This window comes from Triturus cristatus, chromosome 11 (genome assembly GCF_964204655.1).
Source record: "Triturus cristatus chromosome 11, aTriCri1.1, whole genome shotgun sequence".
Lineage (NCBI taxonomy): Eukaryota > Metazoa > Chordata > Amphibia > Caudata > Salamandridae > Triturus > Triturus cristatus.
Genome location: NC_140594.1, coordinates 990,719,493 through 990,742,444, shown reverse-complemented (window position 1 = coordinate 990,742,444; position 22,952 = coordinate 990,719,493). Strand labels below are relative to the sequence as shown.

General features: G+C 44.1%; 1 protein-coding gene across 4 annotated transcripts in view; it reads left to right on the top strand.

Annotated features, from left to right (window-relative positions):
* LOC146785794 (von Willebrand factor A domain-containing protein 5A-like) overlaps positions 1-22,952 on the top strand; it is a 310,735-nt gene that overhangs the window by 83,919 nt on the left and 203,864 nt on the right. For all 4 annotated transcript variants that reach the window (XM_085635059.1, XM_085635061.1, XM_085635058.1 and 1 more), the window contains 3 exons: positions 5,910-6,112; positions 6,615-6,837; positions 18,574-18,746. In XM_085635059.1, coding sequence (XP_085491185.1) covers positions 5,910-6,112; positions 6,615-6,837; positions 18,574-18,746 — 599 coding nt within the window. The remainder of the gene's footprint in view (positions 1-5,909; positions 6,113-6,614; positions 6,838-18,573; positions 18,747-22,952) is intronic.

The window sequence follows — 22,952 nt, the reverse complement described above, 5'->3', positions numbered from 1 at the left end:
CAGCTTTCTCCCTAAATTCAATACAGCAGGACCCTTCTCCCTCTCTATAAAGCATGTGTGCCCACTCCAGAGTTGTGGCCACGAAAAGAAGCAACCCCTCAAACCAGTTGTGGGTCAGCTGCTCTCATTGGCATCTGCCTGACTTGGAGGGGGATGTGGGGGGGGGGGGATGGCCCTGCCCAGGAGATCATTTATCTGTGACAGACTCGACTTCTTTGACGTTAATCAAGTTCCCTGGGCGCAACTGGCTATCCTTGCAGAGAAACAGTAACTCCTCCCCAAACCCAAGACCTTTGTACTGTCCTGGGAGCAGTTTTCACATCCCATCAAGGGGGCTCTTCAGCTGCCAGGCGACAGTTGGAGTTCATGCAAATTGTCCCTCAGAGGGTTAAGGCAGGGAAAAGGTAACACTTTAAAGGTGCCTTTTCCTCAATAATTATAAAAAAATGATTTTACCATTAAATTGGATTTTGAGTAACTATCAAAATTAGGAATTATATTTCTAACTGTTATTGAAATTATCATTGTTATATTTAAAAATGTGACCTAGTGTTTTCCTATGTAACAGCAAGCCTTGCTACGCTGAAAATAGCTTTTGTGATTTTAAGGACATGTGAATCTTTAAAGAAAATAGCTTTTGTGACTTTAAGGACATGTTAATCCTTAAATATATTTACAGGTCATACTTTTAAATGCCATGCAACTTGCATTATGGGGAGTAAGGCCTACTTATGGGTGACTTATTAATATTTTTAAAAGTTTAGGCCTGTTAAAGGGATTATTTTGTTCAATATCCAGCATCATCCATTCAGACAAAATAGGGATGACAATGAAAAAAGATGCATGCTCCCACAGCTTGTCTTACCTTTCTAGGTTTTTGCCTACAGTGCCCCAAAAAGAAGCTTAAAACGGGCTCAGAGCCCGCCCAATACTTATTGTTACTTACCATTGGTTGGCTCTCACGTATCTTTCATTTCCTTGCTTTTTGTTGGTCAGGGCCTCCATCTGCTTCCACTTTCTTTTTCATTCTTACTGCCATTCGGTCATCCATGGAGCTTGTGCCAAGCTCAGTTTCCAGTCTGCGTGGCCAGTGTCCTTCCACTGGCCACCACGTGCAAAGATACTTTTTTTTGTTTTTAACCTTCTCCTTAGCCATGCATGTTTGCAGACCCTGTATACCTTCTCACTCCTTCTTCTATCCTTATTATGAGCTACTCCTGAATTCAGAATCTCGTGCATGGCTAATTTTGCTATGTGAAATGTATAAGAGCAATCTCCCTGTGCAATTCAGCCACAGATCACTTATGTTTGTTTGGTTGACTAACTTTTAAGCATCATGATTGTACCTCGCCCTGCGTGGAGCTGAAACATTGGGTATTTCAGGAGAGCTGCCATTTTGTGAGGCTACTTTCTAATGTATGCCCCTATCCCACTGGCGTCACCTTCTGGCACCTCCTCCCCAATTCCCCCGCCCATCACTCTCGCCTTCCCCCGCTCTAAACATCCTTTTATAGATTCTTACTGTGGTTCATTCATGCTGGAGGTGGCAGGGCATTGGGAATCACAGTACTTCTCCCTAAAGATGATTTATTGTCGGAGGTTTGTAATCATAAACTGTATATACAGCAGACAGACCTCACAAAGTCTTTGTTTGCGGAAATGAGACACCCTATGACCAGTTTTTCACGTGGCACTGACACCATGCAAGTTAAAATAGAACTAACCTCTCGACTGAAACCCCGTCCTCACGCTTTACATGAAGCTAGTTTAGAAGCTCCTGCATCTTCAATTGTTGTCCATGTGGCTCTGTTTTCCCAAAATCTTTCCTGAATATAGTGCCTGTCTGTAACTGTCTGGAGCATAATTTTGGATTCTAAAAGAAGGACCACACGTTTCATGGTCTTCATTCTATGATGTCGTCTGCCTTATTAAAACTCCCACAATTCATTTTTAGCCTTTTAAATGCTTGCATTGACTTGGTTGATACGTTAATTGGCAGGATTACTTCTACATTTTAAGCCTAAAAGCAGATAAATGTTGCCCAGTATTACTGTGCCCACAAGTACTGGACCGGTAACACTGTTTAGAAACTCTGTGCTCCTTTTCACCAGCTGCGAAATATGCACCCACTAAAGCTGGGGGCGAAAGTATATATTGCCCCCCACTATTCCTTCACCTCGATGGTGCAGATAAAACTTGAACTCACCCCTCTGCACTGCGATTGTAGTCCCCAGCTGGGCCTCTCGGGAAAAAGTCACTGTTACATGGGAGATAAAAGGGTGGTTTTATAGTACCTTATCATTAGGACTTTGGATTTTCACTTACAGTCATAAAGTAGAATTTTAATGGGCCTGCATTGCAGTAAAGCTTGAATGCTTTTTTAAAAAAAATACCTATTTTTATCTGTACTTACTTTTCCTTTTTTTTAACACTTTTTTGAAACATTCCCCCCTGCTGTTCTTACATATACTGCACAGCAGCGCGGGCTGCTGTGCAACATGACTTAAAGTAAAAAAAAGTGTTATGACGAGGTAAGTGCTGTCCACTTTACAGTGTGTTGTGTATAAAAAAAACAAAAATTTTTAAAAAAAGAAAAGAAAAATTGACAAAGTCAATAGGTCTTGCATGGGCGAAACCTATTGACTTGTTTGCTTTTTTTTCCTATTCCTGAAGCTTCTCTGTTGCTCCTCAGCCCACTTTCCTTTGCTCCCAAACGCTTTGTCAACTTTTTACCCCCCAGCTACTCCTTCGTTGCTTCCTCATCCAGTGTGTCCAAGTGCAAATTTTTCTATTTAATTTTTGTTTTTCAATTTTGCTGGGAAAAATAAATCTTTTATTTAGCACTCTAAGCGGCATCTGCCATCTTATAAAAGCACAAAAAAGGTAATAAATTGTCACCTGCATCATTCCACATGCAAGTGCACGTGTCTTCACATGAGCGCTCATGCAGAATGATACGGCCACCAACTGCATCATGACATGCTTGAACTTTTTTCTTTACTTTTTTTTGCTGGTGGCAGGTAGTATTGGCCAGTAGATAAAAAATTCAACCTCTACTGGTTGTGCCAATGCTTGGTTTTTATTTGGGTTTTGTTGGTGACTTCCATTGAGTAAAGGATGTCCTGCTTCACAAAAGAGTTACACCAATGCGTTACGTTTGAAAAGTTGGCTTTTGTAGAAATGGAGGAGCCATTCAATTGGACTTGAAAATATTGAATCTATAAACAAAGAGTATTGAATTATTATATCTTTTGATATCGGGTCATTAGGCAATTCAGGAGCTCAACTGATTCCCCATATTTTCTGGTTTCTTACTTCTGTTTTTGATAGCATTAGCGTGTTGGGGTATAAGACCGAGTTTTCCACCTGGGCCAGGAAGTAGATGATATCAGGTTCCTTGTTCAATGGTTTCAAGAGGTCTTCCGCTGTTGTTGGCAAACCATGTTCTCAAAGACTGAAGAAAGTTGACGTACATGAACAATTTGTTGATGTCAAGTTTTTTGTGTGGAGTGCAAGGCAAGGAGATGTGAAAGGAACAAACTCCTTATGGGACAATACCCATGCTAATTATTGATTGTAGGGGCGAACATCATGGCACCACTGGGCAAAATGCACCCCTTGTCCATTTCTACATATTTTACCTCCTTTGTACCTTTTTTCCATTGAACTTAATAACTCTGAGTTTGTGGAGTGTGGAACATATTCTAGTTTGCTCTTCCTCATGAACACAAGGCTCCGCTGGCCAGGTGGAACTTTCCCCCACCCCGTTCAGTAAAGGGTGGCTCCTGCTCCCTACCAAACTATTAAGGGAGACTTCACACACTGGAGAGGGTTTCCTAACCCCCTCCTGTAAAATCAGTTCAGTTCCACATAACTGGTATCCATCACTCCCTTGTGAACTTGTGTGTTGTGCTTGTGATTTAGTGTGCATGGCTATGAGTCAACTTCTTTGTAAATGGTGTAGTATTTGAGCATTTAATGATTTAAGCAGAGTATTGAGGTTCTTCATCCTTGTGCACACGACAACCTGCATGCAAGTGGCTGCTCTTAGGAAGTCCATATTCAGCCTGGCCTGGAAAGCTGAGTCAAATAAAGCACTGACTAAAAAATATTTTCTTCCTCACTAACTGGCTCCCTTTAATCTGCCCCAACCCTATGCTAAATGTTGCTAATCTTGACTTCCTGAAATAAACTAAGCTGCCAAATTTTTTCTGCTTTGTTTTCCCTGCTAAGGGAGGAAGCCATCAGAGCTGCTTTTGCTCTAGTAAGCAGTATGTATGCATTTTGTTTGCTGTTGGTTTTCCATGGGTTGTTTTCATTTCAAACAAGTGAGCATCTGGGGTGCTCTCTATATTTGAGGAAGCTCTGGGATGTCTGCCAAGAGGAGACGTCAGGCCAGGGTTTTTTTTGCTGTTCACTTTGATGTTACAAAATGGAGATCAGAAGATAATCGCCCTAGCTAGGGCAAGCATGAAGCTCTGCTGACTGAGGTAGCGTGTTTGGAGGATGACTCACTGAATAGAGCCTATCCAAGAATGTACAGCCTATGATTCACAAGAATGTGTGAACACTGAAGCCGAGCATCATCTGCTTCTGTTAATGGGCCGGCAGTTCTGCTTCTGTTCTGTTGCCGGCACTGATCCTCCATCTCTAACATTGTGGATACCAGTACGGCTGCTTCTTGGTTTATAGTTTAGGCTTATCCAAATTTGAAGTTCTAGAAGCACAGAACCCTGAAAGGACTGCTAACCTTTTCACTATTAGGTGCCCAGCAGTCTAGTAAATGTCCCTGAACAAATTGATGCATCTGCAACACAAGAAAGTCAACCATAAACAGCCCTTACTAAGTTGAAGTGTAAGACCTCCTTTGGGTGCCAGAAGTTGTAAAAATCTGTTCTGTGGTATAAATTGGCACACTGAGCATTGGTGGAAACCAGTTTATGATATGCGCTGCTTCTGGCAGCCTTGCCTGGAACCTTCTCCTTAACCCACTTGCCTTTTTTTCTGAAGCAGTAGTACCCTTGGTTTGTGGTTTGAATTCCTACTTCAAGTTTTAGTTTTGATTGCTATGGACCTGGCTCATGAACCCTGAGCATCCCCCCACCCTAAATTTAACACTGCAAGGAATCTTGGACAAATTGGCATTTTGATTGCACCTCAGTTACTTTGCTGCATTCCATTGACTGTAGTGACATTAATCGATCTGCCTGGAGAACTCCCTTGGGTTAGGTGAGGATATTGGATGTTGCTAATGCTGCTATTGTAGTCATACTACAGAGAGACATAATTGTGACCAGATCACTGTTATAATCCTCAACATTGCTGTCATGGCCAGGGTCAGCTTGGGGGGCTATGTCTGCATAAAATTATTAAGCAAATCTGTGTTGGTGGTGAGATTTTAGTATTATAGTTTAAGTAATGGAACGTTTGGACATTCAACTGCATAGGTTGCATTGTATGATGTTCTATAACCTAGTTGTAGTCCTGTGAGTTGTATAGGTATTTGGAAGTTTCTTGTTCTGGATATGTTTGTTAGCAACATATACAAACTATGATCAAAAGCATTGGAAGCATCTTGGAAACAGGTTATCTTGTTTGTTTGGCCAATCCTTCTTGGTTTACCTTTTTTCATGTATGCTATGTGTTTTGAGTTTTATTCTTGACTTATGAGACATAACGATGAGTGACACAAAAATGTTTACTTATGCAACTATTTGGTACCTACTGAAATACTTTGCTGGTATCTGTAAATTTGTATTGTGCTTCTGGCCTCTCACATTTGCCTGTGTGTTTTGGTGACATATCTACTGCTTCTTAGATGGTGTTGTTCCCTCTCTCTAGTTCAGAATAGTTTGACAGATGATCTCTAGACCACAGTGATATAATTTGACATGTTCTTTCTTTCCCAGTTCCACTTAAGGGTATCTCTGTAGATGTCCAACTAAAAGGCTTTGTGGCTGATGTTTCGGCAACCCTCACTTATAAGAATGAGGAGCAGAACCCGTTGGAGGCCGTATTTGTGTTTCCCATGGATGATGATTCAGCTGTCTACAATTTTGAGGCCATGGTGGATGGAAAGAGAATTGTAGCAGAGATTCAAGAGAAGAAGCAGGTAATGGGGTGTCACTATTTGTATTATTACTTCCTCCTTAAATAGAAAAATGGGTAATATTTTTATCGCCTTGGACCTCAACCTGCAAATTCACAGTGTCATAAGAATGGCTGGGCAAATTTTTTAAATGTGTTCTCCTCACCATTTTCTGTAACATGAGAATTCTTTGGCAGTTTGGTAAGATTTGTTCTAGGCATATAGGCTACTGGTTAGGTTTACATCTTTTTACAAATATTAAAATTGTTCCATCAAGGCAATAGTTATAGGCTTATTATCAAAATTGTCATGGACTAGTTGTACACTGCCTCGCACCATTACCCTCCAACCTAATCTTGTGAATCTTAAAAGTGTGTCAGATTCAGAAAAACTTTATTTGGTCTTTTACAACCATAAAAGTATACAAAATAGATAACATAAGTGGGTCATTCAGGTTATGTCAAATGTGATGGGTTGAATCCATTGGAAAAAGGTAATCTATTAATGTGTGTATTAAACCTTTCAGGCCCAGGAGACATATGCCGATGCCATCAGCCAGGGGCAGGAGGCCTTTCTCTTGGAGGAGGACAGCAGCTCTGGCGACATCTTCTCATGCAGTGTCGGTAACCTACCCCCAGGTCAGGAAGCGGCAGTCACTCTGTCCTTCGTGAGGGAGCTACCACTGGAACCTGATGGAGCTGTCCGATTTGTTTTACCCACTGTCTTGAATCCACGTTACACTCCACGAGGTGAGCGAATGATGGAAATGTAGGAGGCAGTAGACCAGAAATAGTAAGCTTCATACAGACTTTCTTCAGTGTGTCCTTGGTAATCCTTTTTTAACACTACTTCTTTGAAACTAACTTAACCACATGGGATTTGCTATCAACTGCACCTGCTTTCCCTTCAGTTTCTAAGACCTTAAGCAATTTAGTTATATTTTATGCTTGTTTTCACTTGTTGAATTAGATTGTATTCCATGACTTGAATATTTGTGCTGGCTGTTTACTCTCAATGTTACTTAATGCCAGGATGTTCTGTAAATTGTTCTTCAGTTGTGCTAAAAAAATAAAGCATTAGGTCTCATAAAAAAAACTTTGATGTATTGCTAACTTTAACTGCACTCTGCACCCCCATTTTAGCTGGAGAAGAAACTGCTTGCTGGTGGTTGCTTATCAGATTGCACAACGTTCCACCAAGCTCAGGATGCCAGCAAACCGCATCACTGTGCCATCTGTTTATTCCCTAAATGTCCAGAACTTGATGAAAGAAGTACGACTGAATGTTTGTTGGATTTGTGCCTGGAAAAAGTCATGATATGCACATGCAGAGAACTCTACCGACATGTGAAAAGTTATTAGTGTAACTTTAGACTGATAATTTAACTTTGAATAAATATTTAGTTCAGTTAAATATATTCAAGGAAAATTAAGCTTTAAAGTTTTTTTTAAACACAACCCCACCTAAAGCAGAATGTTTAGATTTGCTTAATTGTGTATTAAAAAATGCAAAGAGTTATGAAATGATTTCAAACGTAACAAAATGTATAGTTATTATTAAATTAAAAAGATTATTAAAATATTTTATGATATATATATATATATATATATATATATATATATATGTGTGTTAACATTAAATGTATAGTTAGTTTTAAAAAGTCAAAATTAATTATTTTATTTAAAAGGTATTTGCTAAGGGGGTTCTATTTTAAGTCCCTGCCACCATTATTTTCTATGGGAAGAGCTGCAGTACCAGTGCTGGTCATATGTAATGCTCGACGTATTCCAGGGTCCTTTTAGGCTGTAGTAGCTTTACACTTGTAAATTTGCCTCTTCACCTGACATGTAAGTCATTATAGTAAATTGCACTCTGACATGGTGAATAGTCAAATGTAGTAAATTTACTACTAAGGGGCCGATTCCGATCTCGCTCGGAAGGGCTCCGAACGCGATCCGGCCGGAAAACGTACGAGCCGTACACGTGTTTCACGACCGACTCGTACAGCTGTACAAGCGTGCAAGTACGTTGCGAGAAACGCGAAATTGACAACTGAATCGTTTCCGGGTCCGAACCGCTCCGTACGTCTCATCCGTAAGCAAACTGTGCCGGGCAATGGAGGCGATTCCCGACCGAGCCAGTACGATGCATGATTCGGACAGCCGATCGAGTCGGAGCCTCCGACACGTAAACGCTCCGGGAAGCGGACTTCGGGGGTCCGGGCCGGACCCCCCTTCACCTGTAGTTGTACGAGTCGATCAGAGGGGGGAGCCAAGGGTCCCCCCTACACATGTATGTACAGTGCGGGTGGCACAGACGTGACCCCACTACAGGGGGCAACCTTGTGTGCAACGTACCTTTTTTGTCTATGGGAGCATATGTACGCGTCGTACAACAGGCTCCCATTGACTTCAATGGGGCTCTGTTAAGTTGATTGCTCATTTCAATTGCACCATGTTTGCCTCCTTCCACCGCGCGCCCCTCCCTCCTGCGCGCGGCAGCCACCAGCTGGAATGTTGACAGCTGGACGTTCTAAGGTTACAGTTGGGGACAGTTGGGAGTATCGTCATATGTTGGTTGTTGGACTTAGCCTCCGGTTGAGTGTGTCGTCCTGTAGAGAATAAACCTACTTACTGCTAAACCCTTCTGACGTCTCATCTTTACAATTTGGCGACGAGAGTATGGTTGGACGACGCACGGATGAACCCACATGAAGATGTGCATGGCATATTTGAGGGAAGTATACTAATTGAAAAGGAAATAACGTAACTTGAAGAGACAAGAACACAAGAGTGTGCGGCGGATAATGTGTGTACATTAGCGGCACATACAAGAAAATAAAAGTTAACGGAGGACTAAGATATATTGAAACTGTGAAAGGAAATTAAGAAACGTGAGTAAAGACTGTAAGAATGACAACAGAGTTACGCTGTGAATACTGGAAAATGAACAAGTAAACGCCGTAACCAGAATTGCTAAGCAAGAAAAAAAGAAATAAAAGGAACTTACTATACGTGCGACGGAAAAGGAACTAACGCATGTGTATAGAAATAGACTTTGCTTACGGCAGAATGAAAAACAGATGACCTGGTAAAAGGAAAAAAAAAGACTAAGAATATCGTGTGAGGAACAACGAAAAGAAGAAAGAATTGCTTTCTGACTCACCCTAAATTGTGCAGCCTTCTGGCTCTCTCAGGGGACCCAAATACGGTAAAGGAAGACGGCTTGTGGAAATTCACCTCAGAACAGGGGCGTTCAAGTTAGAACGTCGTGACGTGATCGTAACAATCGAATCACCGGAAGTTGAGTAGGCGGTCTAGTTTTTAACAAGTAATCACGTAAAGGAAGTTTGCGTGCTGCCATTTTTGAGGAAGTAGAGTGTAAACAAAGCGTACTTCAAATACCGATATGGAGGAGCTGGGAATTACAAGTGGAAATAGGTGAAGCACGAGTGACTAGGACATATTAAGGAAAACAAATTTCCTACGGATGAGAGGAAGATCAACAGGTGAGAGTAAAGGTGACATAAGGAAGAAATTCTCATAAAAAATATTGCAATTTTGGTGGGATAGAAGGTATTTTAAGGAGAATTAAATATTCAGTAAATAATCATATAGTCTTCAAAGTGGAAATAAAGGAAAATAAAACACTGAACTATGGCATCAGGCAACATGTATAACCTACAGCCATCAGAAGCATTTCTAAAGGGTACAGGTGTACCAAGTGTGAAATGGGAAAATTGGAAAGAATATTTTTGCAATTACATTTCCACATTTGACAAAGCGGATGAGCCACTCAAACAGGAGGAAAAGAAAAAAATGTTGTTACATTGTTTGGGTGCAGGAGGTTTGACGGTGTATAACAATATTACTAAGAAAGTAAGAGCAGGAGGTGAAAGAAAGGTTTACGATGAGGCAATGGAGGACCTAGATGGATACTATAAACCAACAATATGTGTTGCGGTACACAGATATAAGTTCTACAGAAGAAAACAAGGAAAAGAAGAAAGTATTGATGATTATGTGTCGGCGCTTAAGAACTTGGCACTTTCATGCAAATTTGAAAATATGCATGATGATTTAATTAGAGATCAGATTGTGATGTGTGCTGCGAATTCAAACATACAAGATGCATTATGGGCTAAAGGAGAAAAACCACTTCAACAAGTCATAGAAATTGTAAAAAAAGCGGAGTTGACAGGTAGATGTGCAAAGGAGGTAATCAACGAAGGGAAAAATAAATCGGAAGAAACAAGTGTTGTGGCAAAGATAAGTGGAAGCAAGACATATTCTAAGAACAAAGTGAAGGATACACCTAAATTCAAAGGTAATGCAGGTCAATATGAACAGTTGAGGTGTTACCGATGTGGTAGCGGGAAACATTTAGCAAATGATTGGAAATGTCCAGCAAGGAACAATAAATGTACCCAGTGTGGAATCATTGGCCATTTCCAGAGAGCATGCAAAAGAAAAGTTAAAGAGAAGGTGAAATTCGTAGAAGACGAAGAAGAGAGAGAGTCCGAGCAAGAATCCTCGGACGAATCAGTGTACAACTTATGTATGCTAGAGATAAATGAGGAGACTACTAAGGAGGATGAGGAGAAGTGCAGGAAGAAAAAACCCACGTGCTTGGTGGAAATTGGAGGCGTGAGTTTTAATATTGTAGCTGACTCCGGATCACCATGCACAATAGTTAACCGTGAAGTTTGGAATGAGAAATTTAGAGGCAAGGTAGGAAGACAATTAGAGAAACCGGATATCACTCTCAAGACATTCACGGGTGAACCAATTGAACTTATGGGGTTCAAGGAACTAAAATTTACATTCAAAGAAAGGGAAACTAGCAGCAAATTGTATGTAGCTGTCACTGGCCCATCAGTACTTGGTTGGAAGGACCAAGGCAAACTCGGAATAACTTTCAATCCTAACAGTGTTGAACCTGTCCTGGTGACACAACAGGAGGACTGTGATTTGGTAAACAAGTTTCCAAAAGTTTTTAATGGGAAAATAGGTAAACTAAAAGGGTTCCAACACGTAATCAAGCTCAAGGAGGGTGCAGTACCTTGTTTACATAAGGTGAGACAAATTCCGTTGTCTCTAAGGGAAGAAGTGAAATCCGAATTAAATAAGCTACTTGATGCAGAAATAATTGAAACAACAGAATCGTCAGAGTGGGTCGCACCTCTGGTGGTCGCAAGGAGGGCCAACGGAAAGTTGAGATTATGCATAGATTTGCGCGACCTCAATAAAAACATTCTAATCGATCAATTCCCTTTGCCAAGAATAAATGAGATGTTGTCTCTTACTAAGGATATGACTGTATTTTCTACAATTGACTTAGCTGCTGCATACCACCAGGTACCTCTACATCCCGAGAGCAGACACCTTACCACCTTTGTTACACCTTTTGGGTGTTTCAGGTTTAAAAGGGTACCTTTCGGACTAGCATCTGCAGCAGCACTGTTCCAAAGACTGATGCATGAGATATTCAAGGGAATAAAGAACTTACTCATCTTCCAAGATGACATTCTCATAATGGGAAAAGACCAAACAGAGCACGACAAACGGCTGGTACAGGTACTAAAAACTTTGGAGAAAGGTGGGTTGACGGCAGAGTACAAAAAGTGCAGGTTCAGCAATGATTCTGTCACTTACCTAGGACATGAAATCACTAAGGATGGTGTAAAACCCAAGAAGGAGTTGATAAAGGCCATCAAAGACGCACCAGTGCCACAGAATAAGGAGGAACTCAGAGCGTTTTTGGGTCTGGTGGAATACTATTCCAAGTTTGTAAGAAACTTTTCAATGAAAACTTACTGTATTAGAACCCTTCTAAAGAATAAGAACAAGTACGAGTGGTCACAAGACTGTGAAGACAGTTTCAAAAACCTAAAAAAAGAGATCTGTGACGCTCCACCCCTTAAAGGTTTTGACAACGATCTTAAATGTGTAGTCACCACCAATGCAAGTGGTAAGGGCATTGGGGCGGTACTAACCCAAGTGGAGTGCGATGGTAAAGAAGTCACTATCGCTTTTGCCTCCAGATCTTTGACGCCAACGGAAGAAAAGTACTCCGTCATAGAGCGTGAGGCACTAGCATGTGCGTGGGGACTGGAACATTACAGACAGTACATATGGGGGAAAAGAATCATTTTACGTAGTGACCACAAACCTTTGACAAAAGTGCTCACTGTAAAGGGTTTATTCAATGCGTCACCTAGGTTGGCAAGGTTGTCTATAAAACTATTGGATTACAACTACGAAGTGCAGTACTTGCCAGGAACTAAGAACGTCGTTGCAGATTTTCTTAGTAGGTTACCCTTGCAGAATGTGGAAAAGGCAGAGAAGGAGGAAGAACTATGTGTCGCAAGCGTAAATGAAGAGTTTCCAAGTATAACTATGGAAGCAAGAATATGAAAAAGATGGAACCTTAGGCGAGGTTAGAAGACTCATCGTAGTAGGATGGCCCAAGAAGGGGGTCATGAGAAAGGAATTGCGAGCCTACTGGGAATTAAGGAATGAGCTATCTGTGGAAAATGATTTGATTTTAAGACAGGGTAAAGTGATACCCCCTACAACCTTAAGAGAGAGACTTATTGACATATGCCACGAGGGTCATCTAGGCATAAATAAAACAAAACAAAGAATAAAGAGCTGGTATTGGTGGCCTGGATGTGACATTCAAATTGAGAGAGTGGTGAGAAACTGTATACCAGATACTGTATATTCAGATAAAACCCAAATTACCCTAAGACCTCCACTCGATACCGTTAGAGTGTCCTAACATGGCGTGGGAGAGAGTGGGAATTGATATTATGGGTCCGGTAAGATGGCAAGAGGAACAGATGTATGTAATGGTTTTAGTGGATCATTTCTCTAAATGGCCTGAAATTAAGGTTTGTAGGAAGGTGGATGCTTCTGACATTGTCACATTTTTGGACAAAATATTTAATAGAGAAGGCATACCAAAAACAATTGTCAGTGATAACGGTAGTCAGTTCACATCTGACATTTTCAAAAGTTTATGGATAGGAAAGGCATAAAGCACAAAACTACAAGCATCTACCACCCAGCTGGCAATGGAGCTGTAGAGATGTTTAATAGGGTGATAAAAGGCATCATCCAGTTAGCAAACAACAATAGAAAGTGCTGGAGAAAGGAAGTGGACAAAATGGTATGGGGTTACAGGATAACTCCAGGAGAAAAAACCATGGTAAGCCCGTTCGAGATTATGAGAGGAAGAACTCCCATATCTAAGGATAATATCGGATGGCTCAGAAGCGCAAGGAAATCAGAATGGTCAGTAGAAAAAGTGAGAAAGAGGATACAAGAGGCGAAAGACCAGAGTAAAGGTAAATTTGACAGTAAGAATAACTGCAAGGACATCAACCTGGAAGAAGGTAATATGGTGAGAGTAAGAAGAAGTGGCAATGTTGTTAAAGGACAAAGCAGATACTCGAATCCTTTATTAGTGGAAAAAGTGTTTTGCAATTCAGCACTTCTCAGTGATGGAAAAGTATGGCATACCTCCGCATTGTCTGTTTGTAAAAGAAAGGAGAGTGAACAAAGAAACACATTGGGACATGAACTAAAAAGAACGGATGAGGACAGAATAAGGCATGACAAGCAGGGTCGAATACTACTAGATTCATCAGATTCGGAAGAAGAAGGAGATCACAGGTTACAACAACATGTGAGACAAAACAGTGGAGACAGTCAGAAAAGTGAGGTTATCGAAACCATAGGAGTTAACACAGAACTGAGTACAAGCGAATCTGAGGCATCCATTGGACAAGGTAGTGATACCGAGATGGAGAGGGAACTGGAGGTTGTTGAGCCTGGTGGAGAAATGTGTGTTCCAGTGACCAGTACCACTAGAGGTTCCTTGGGGTCAAGTGACAGGCAGGACCCTAATCTAGAACCGGGGTGGGAAAAGGACAATTTGGAAGAGGAGGCCACCACAAGTAGATGTGGGCGCAACGTGGTAAAACCCACCAAATATAAGGATTTTATTTGTGAATAGTCTTTCTTGTTCCACAACTGTTATTTAGGTTTTTTTCCTCACTTAGTTCTTCACTTTCCAAGAGAAGGAGATGTGTTAAGTTGATTGCTCATTTCAATTGCACCATGTTTGCCTCCTTCCACCGCGCGCCCCTCCCTCCTGCGCGCGGCAGCCACCAGCTGGAATGTTGACAGCTGGACGTTCTAAGGTTACAGTTGGGGACAGTTGGGAGTATCGTCATATGTTGGTTGTTGCACTTAGCCTCCGGTTGAGTGTGTCGTCCTGTAGAGAATAAACCTACTTACTGCTAAACCCTTCTGACGTCTCATCTTTACAGGCTCCGAGCGACCCGTCTCCGTCAGCGGTCATTCGCATCGTACTCGGGCGCCCGGAACCCCGGAGCACGAATGGTCGGAAAGCCCTCCAGATCCGAGTAGGAGGGAGCCTTTTCCCAGCGAGATCGGAATAAGCCCCTTAGTGTAGGAGTAGATTTACTCAGATGTAAATCTACTTTTGGCAAAAGACCCCTTTCTCAGCAGATCTACGATGGATTAAAAGTGTTAAAGTACACCAATCTAAGGGCCTGATTAGAATGGCAGTCGGACTGCCATCCCTTCGGAAACGGGACCGCCCGACCTGCTGTCGGCGGTCCAGCCATGTAAATTTCAGTGTGACTGCCTTCAAGGCGGTCGCAAAGTGTATCTTCTGTATTGCGGCATGTGCTGCAGGCTGCAGCCCACGCCGCAGTCCAAAAAATGGCAGACTAGCATGGCAGACGCGCCTTACCGTCCAGCCCGCCGATAACTATCCTTCTATTGATCCTTTCGCCCGACCCAGGGCTCTCCCCTGTAGCGGTAGGGGTGCGTGGTCACTGGTGGCAACATCCGGTGGCACCCCAGCGTCTGCCAGAGTCTGTGGGACGGCGCCGGTTGAGAGAGCGGGGCCTGGGCCTGCCGTGCCTCGGAAGCCACGGCCTCGATTTGGGCAGCAGAGGAGGTCGTCCCGTTGGACGGAGTGGCGGACGCCGAGAGCCGGGAGCTGCGGTCATCCGCCGGACAGGGGCGGCGAGCGCTGGCCTAGGTGGAACCTCGTGGAAGTGCACTGGGAGCCCGGAGGTCGGGGCTCCCTGGGATTGGATCCGGACGACAGCGGGAGTGGCGCTGCCCAGCGGATACCCCGGCGGGGGTGCGGAGAGCAGTGCCACGGGAGTAGCGGTGAGTGGCCATCGACGGCGGGCGGTTCCCCCCCCCCCCCACGAGGCGCACCTAATTCCTTGTGCCTGCAGCTGTTGGTGGGCCGGGGGCTCGGCGGCCATTTCGGGCCACGTGGTGGTGGTGGTGGTGGAGGGGGTACATGGCGGCGGCTCTGAGCGTCAAGGCCGGTGGGGCCGGGGCCCGGATGGCGTAGCTGTACGGGGCCCGCAACGGAGGCACTGGACTGGTGCTTTCCCCCCTTCCGCTCGCCGCCCTCCTAGAAGTGCTTTGAGGGAGAGCCCGGGTGCTCGGCGGCCATTTCGGGTCGCGGCGGTCGAGGAGGGTCTTGCTGGTGGTGCGTGGTGGCAAAGGGGCCGGCAGTGCGCTGCGGGAGGTGAGCCACACTCTGGGGACTGCAGTTTGTTTTGGACTTCATTCGCCCCGCCGGGGGCCTCCTTTCTCGGCTGTGTTTCGGGGACCTGGCAGACGCTTCCCAGTGCGCCTGGAGTGGGGGCAGCAAACTCTTGGTCTTGGTCCGGACTCTGTGGCCGGGGGCCCCCGGGTGTGTGCCCAGGCGCGGGGGTGAAGGACGATCGCAGCATGACCAAGGATAGAGCTGGTGGGGCGCCGGCCAAACAGAGGCCTATCGACAAGTTTACGGGCCCGGGCCCGGCTGGGGGTGCGGCCTCGGCAGCTTCGGACAACGCGGCCCTGCTGGCGGCCATTACCCAGTCCAGGGACATGTTAGACGCGAAGATTGGTGCGGTGGGCTCCGACGTAATATTGCTGCGACAGGACTTGCGGAACGCCGTGGCCCGCATCACGGAGGCCGAGACTAGGGTCTCTGGTGTGGAGGACGACGTGGCGACGCTCGAAAAACAGATGGCGGCCCTGGAATCTTCCCATAAGAACTTAGTGGGCCGAGTCGAAGATGCGGAAGGGAGGGCTCGCCGCAATAACCTGCGCTTCGTAGGATTTCCGGAAGGATGCGAAGGTACCAACATGGAGCGTTTCCTGACGGAGTGGCTGGTGTCCTGGCTCCCCCCTGACACTCTTTCCGGCTGCTTCGTGGTGGAGCGGGCGTAGAGCGCTGGTCCAAAAACCGCCAGTGGGAGCCCGACCGCGACCGGTGATCGCCAGGGTCCTTAATTACCATGACCGAGACGTCATCCTCCAGCAAGCCAGGGCAAAGGAACCGCTCCAATTTGAAAATTCCCGCATTCTTATCTTCCCGGACTATACGAGGGTAGTCCAACAGCAGCGTCAATCCTTCCTGGCGGCTAAGGCCCGGCTGCGGGAACTCCAGCTCTCCTATGCCTTGCTGTTCCCGGCTCGGTTGCGGGTGATATTTAAATCCCGGACCTAGTTCTTTGACACGCCGGAGGAGGTGTTTAAATGGACGGATGAAACTGTGCAACTTCGTTGTCACACTCCCCCCGGCGGAGACTCTACTTCCTCGCATGATGAGGTGTCTAAGACTGGCTGTCGCCCTGGCCTCCCCCCGTAAGGCTAGTATAGCGATCCGACTGCGTCTCGTCCAATTTCGGTATCTACACAGGACATATTACACTCGGCAGCGGCTGTGGCGGGTGGGTCTTATAGCCTCCCCGGACTGCCTTAGGTGTGGGCGAGAGGTGGGGTCTTTGGTGCACACGGTCTGGCACTGCCCTGCAGTGCACCGGTTTTGGGGGGGAGTGTTAGGGTGCCTATCGGAGGTGTTGGGCTGGGATCTTCCAGTAGACCCCAAATTGGTGTTGCTCCATATTATGGCCGATATTGGGGGTAATATCTATAAGCGTCACTTGCTGCTTCTGGGCCTAACGACAGCCAAGCGGGATCTCGCCCGGGCATGGAAGGCCCCGGCGGCTCCCTCTCTTAATGTTTGGAAACGAGGTTTAGATTTCAATATGGGCCTGGAGTTGCCGATCTTTAAGGCGCGTGGATGTCCTAGGAAACACTTCAAGATCTGAAAGCGGTGGGCTGATTATAGGGGCATTTTCCTTGAACCGGTCCCTACAGATGGAGACTTGGGGCCTATTTGAGTATCAGGAGTGGCGCTGAGTACTAATTGTATAGAGATAGTGCTGGTGGACTCTGGCGGTGGTGCGGTCGGGGGGCGGGTGTTGGGTGTTTGGAAGGGAGGGGGTTTTCTTGACAGATGATGTATGAATAGCTCTCCAATGTTCCTTGTTATGTCAAAATATCAAGAGCTGTTGCTATTTACTATGTGACAGATCCCCTGGTTCTACAGGAGCCTGCAGTCCTTGCCTTCTTGATTAATAAAAGTGTTGTTAAAAAAAAAAAAAAATGCACATTTTGCATATCCCTGCACTATGTGGCAGGCACTTTGCGGTGCCCACCACATGGTGCAGGGATGCCTGAGGGCCAGGGGGTGAGAGGAGCCCTTTCCTGCTGCCGTTTCATGGTGGGTAAACCACCATGAATCAACCGGCAGGAAGGGACATCGTAATCCCTATGGAGGTGCCTGGCAGGCATCGCCACCATTGTAGGGATTTTGGCTCCCTCTGATGCCCCGACGGGCTCCTTGAGCCCGTCTGATGCATGGCTGTCCATGTTATGATGGCGGTGGAACCACCACAGACTGGCTGTCAGTCATGTCCCACTGTGATCGTAATCAGCCCCTAAGTTCCCAAAGGTGACATGAATTTAACAGTATTTGCAGCAAAACAATAAACCACAGTAAAGTATCTCATAAGAATGCAAACATTTACACTACACATGTGTGAGGTTAGGAATATAGACTCAAATCCGCATTTGTATGTCAGCGTGTGTAATGTATGCATGAGACAAAAGTAATGTTTATGAATAGTGAAACCTTTGTAACTTTGCCTGTGCCTTGGTATTCTTTATTGCTTGTGTGGCTCCACATGTAAATCTCTACAATTGTGAATCAGCAATCGAGGGCTGAGTCACAAAATTGGCTAGAGTTTGAGCTGGGTTTAAGGCTTTCAGGATTAGGAGATGAAGTAACTACATTAAAAATATAAATAACAGAAAACTATAAACGGAAACATTGCAATGATGGCCCCTTTTATGCTCAAGAAAGATAGCACAGTTGAAAAACTGATGATAACTTATCTATAACAAGCCAGTGAACAACTCATAGATAATCGAAGTGTAAATAATGTCAGACTAAGCCCTTGAAGCTGATTGATTGATTTTATTTATCTGTTTTCTAATAGTCAGTGTTCATTTGAACTGGAATATTTGAACATAGCCTCTCTTCATTTCTGTCTCTCATTTTGTTTCCCATATCTTTAATTTCCACAGACGTTGAGGTCAAGAGTGTTACCACAGACATACCTCGCGTGCCCACAGGAAAACTTCCCTATTCTCTTAAAATGTCTGCAGAGGTCATATCCCCTCATGGTGTCAATCGAGTGCAGTCCAACTGTGGCCTGACCCCCCTAAAGTACCTTAAGGAGGACAAGACATCTGCCCAGGTAAGCTTTCCTCTTTACTAACTATTCTTTGTATGGTGCACTATTCAAATGCTCACTAACCATGGTGAGGTGTGGTGCTGTGCTCCTAAATACATAAATAATAAATGATATTCCATGGCAATAACCTCCTCACCATCCTTTGGTCTAATCTCTAAAACTTCGATAACGGAATGGCTATTTATTGTCTTTTTTCATTAGCATTTACAGTAGTACAGCCATACAACTGATCATTGAGCAACAGCAGCATTCAGCAATAGAACAAACAGAGCTCAGCCACAGACCAGATCATGTATTTTGGCTCCCACATGTCTATCATATTACATCCCACAGCACATCTACGCTTCTCCATATTATATGATAAAATGATAGCACTAGGAATAGACCCAGGCTTCAAAGTGCTGGCAACCATCTACTTGCTTACTTCACTAAGTATCTGTCACAGTTTCTTTATAATCCCAAATTTCCAGGAAGAGCTCAACTGAAGGGCCTTCCAATCTCTATGGTAATCCAATAGATCGTATATTGTTACTTCTCGGCCTGACTTCAGCATCCTTTACCCTTGCTTTCCAGGCATGTGTGGTCCCCACCAGCTGCATGATATTATTGCATATCTATGGCATATTTAAAGTAATTACCTCCTCCACCTCGTCAGTAGTTTTTGTCCCTGAAACAAGAAGATTCTTCTGTAGAGGGACAGAGTTATGTTGGCTCAAATCTAATGCAAGTTTTGGAAATAGCACACTTGCTGTTTTAGAGAGTAGTCTTTGAGCATTTTCCTCCCACCACAGGTGATTCTGCTGATGATTCAGAAGTAACATACCTGTGTACAGCTATATACTGCAGTATCTTGTTATTCCGCATGAGTATGTAAGGCTTGTCTTCAAGCATAATTGATGCTGCCACAGCTAGACACTTCAGCCACCACAGCTACCTATACCTGGGGAGTGACCATCAGCAAGTCAGTCCAGAGACGCAGGCCTCTGAGAAGTATAGGTGAACAGATCCCATGCCATTTACAGGTAACCGAACTGTCTGAGCGTATAAGAGAATCTCCATTCATATCTTGTGTTGCAAGATCTCCAGTTGAGAAGCGTAGTGTATTACGGGAGAGGGGAGGATCAAAGATACCTCAACTGAGTCTGTGTTACAAGGGGACATGGGATTAGGCTTAATTCCAAAACTAAAAATGTGGGGGGACTCAACTACATTTTTCACTGTCAATGCTTGGAGTACGGGTGGAGAAAAATAACCTGGGCTAAATTGTCTCCTACTTGTAGTGGTGCGGTCGCTGTTGGTAGCAGGCTATATTTACAGCCAAACATGTGAAACCTAGTTACAATGGCTTAGAATTCACATGGTTGGGCTCAGTGCATAATGCTAGAGACAGTTGTTCGCTGGTTAATGTATGTGCCATCTTATGTGTATCAAGTTATTGAGTATTCTGATTGAATATTGTCTTTTAGAGTCAATTAGAAGCTACTCCTTGGTAGTTGGGAGTTGAATCACATATTCCTTTTATTTTCATATGATTGGATGGAAAAGAGGCCTTCTCTTATTTATAATAATCAGTCTTGTTTAAGGGTGCATAACACAGATGCGAGTTGCAGTAGCTTCAGTACCTGCAAGTAATTTACACCTCATAACACATAGTACCACATATATGTAATGTTCTGTCACCGTTGTCACTCACACGCATGTTGTGACCCCTTCTCTGTTTATAGAAGCAGTTTTCTAGTCTTCGGCTGAAGTTTATAGGTTCACACCAGAATTAAGGCATTGACTGCTGTTGCACTTTAGACGTAGATCATTCAACTTGTTAAAATGAGGGTCTTCTTAGAGATTAAAATGAATTACCTTCTGTAAAAATTAATTCAGCTTGATATGTTGGAGAGTACCTTCAGGAAGCTAGCCCTATCCGACTGTTAAACGAGGCTCGAAAGACAAAATCGGTATTTTGAAGCCTGTAGTGTCTGAAGGGTCTTACATGGACTGTTTCTCCAAGTGGGGCCATCTCTTTGACTGTTCTATCTGTTACTTTGTTACACTGCTATCAGTATTGTCTACTGGTTTGTCTCCACTCACCCCAACACTCACACTGCTCCACCACCTTCTATTTTTCTATTTCATTGCCTTGCTGGATGGTGTACTGTTCTATTTGGTCCTCTTCCCTGCCCTTTATCTCTTTCCTGTTCTGCCCTACAGAGAGAAAAGGGCAGAAAAAGCTGCCTCACATTTGAGTGACTATCTCTAGTTTCCTCACTCTGGGAGTCACTGGGCCTGCGCTCCACCTATTATCTTTTCAAGGGAATCCCTCACAGCTTTTCTCCAAGCACAAGTGGCACCCCTTGAACTGTGCTCTGCGCTTTTTCATTCTCTGCTCCTTCTTGCAGGATGTGATCTTCTCTTGGAGGTTTCACTTCTGTCTACTGCCCTTTTCTATTGGCTGTAACCCCAGGTTTTGCACTGCACAATGATGTTCCCATTTTCACCCTTACATCCTGCCCTGCCCCTTGTGGTCTGCACTGCCCCTTGTGGTCTGCATTGCCCCTTGTGGTCTGCACTGCCCCTTGCGCACTGTGTTGCCACTTGAATTCTATGCATCCCTGTGAACTTTGTGCTGCCGTTTACCTGTGTCCTGCAATCCTAGCACCCTTTTTTCCACTTTGTCCATTTGCTGCCTTTTAGCTTCATAGTGTCAGTCCCTTTTGTTTTTTGTATAGTGGAAAGGAAAAGTTGTTAACCACTAACATATAACACAGGTGTGGCATGGATAGCAGCAGTGTGAGCTTTTCTGAAACAAGGCAGAGTTACAAAGCAGGAGACAGCACTTTAGGCTTCTTTGTACACACAGCAGGTACAATGTGTGCAAAAGATTAAGGGGCACATGCATCAAGCGTTTTTCCGTTAGCAGGCGGGCAGATTTACAGAATCTGCCAGTTTGCAAATGGAAAAAGGCCTTTTCAGATGCATGTGCCTTTTGTCATTCGTAATTTAGGTCATCACAATTTTTGCAATAACCTAAATTGCAAATGCATTTAGGGAATCGCAATTTGCAAATCCCTATTTGCTGATTCATGTAACCTTTCCTAAATGCGAACTGTGCGTTTAGGAAATACTAATTACCATCCACTTTAAGTTGATGGTAATTTGTGCATGCTTTGAAAAATGCCCAAAAATGCATTTTTCAAAGTGCTATGTAGCAGTGTGCTTCACATGTGCACACTTACCTGTTTTTAGGGGGTGCTTCGGGGGGGCCTTAAGCCCCCGGGCACCCTTGGATTTGCATTCGCAATTTGCGATTACTAATTTGGTAATCGCAATTTGCAAATGCATTATCATTCATTCTTATGGGCCTGTAGGCCCAAAGAAATGAATGGAGTCAAATCAGCTAATAGTGATTCGCAAATTCCGAATTGCTATTAGCTAATGTTAAGGAATCGCACATTTTATTGCGATTCCTAGATGCATAGGCATTTGCGTTGACCAAATATTGATTCCTTAAAAATCGCTATTTGTACATCGCAAATGAGGAGTTTGATGCATGTGCCCCAAAATGTGTACGCCATAGCAGCATGTACTGCAGCTACCCATGTGTTACGTGTTCTGATTATTCAGGGTATAAACATTTCTATAGCCATTTTGTCAATCAAAAACATATTGGGCCTTGGAAAACGACAGACATACTCTTAAATTTGTGACCGCTGATTTCATATATGCATTAACAACAAAGGGTCCTAAGTTTGATCATTCACTGCAGCATCACCTAGAGGAAGTGCTTCACATTCACTGCTAGTGTCGCACCAGCATGGCGTGCAGAGGCGCCTCACTATACTAAATATACAAGACAAACCCAAGGAAAGACAACTAAAATTATTGGGATCTCTTTATTCCGAGAACTTGTAATAGCAGAGAGTAAAATTAGATTAAGTACATATTCAGCCTGCTGGCCAAGAAAATGAAAGAGTCGAATGCCCCCCCCCTCCTCCCCCCATCCCCCCAACAACATGTCTCCCCAGAACGGACACATTCGGTGAGCCGTGGTGACACTGGTTCTTTATTAAAACTCTGGTCCTCGCAGACAGCTGTTTTAAGAAAAAGATTTTGTGATATGGGATTTCAGGCCACAATGATATTCTGGCTATAAATCTCGTCGGAGATATCAACTGGCTACAGGCCCATCAAATGCAGGATTTCAGTTCTGTACAG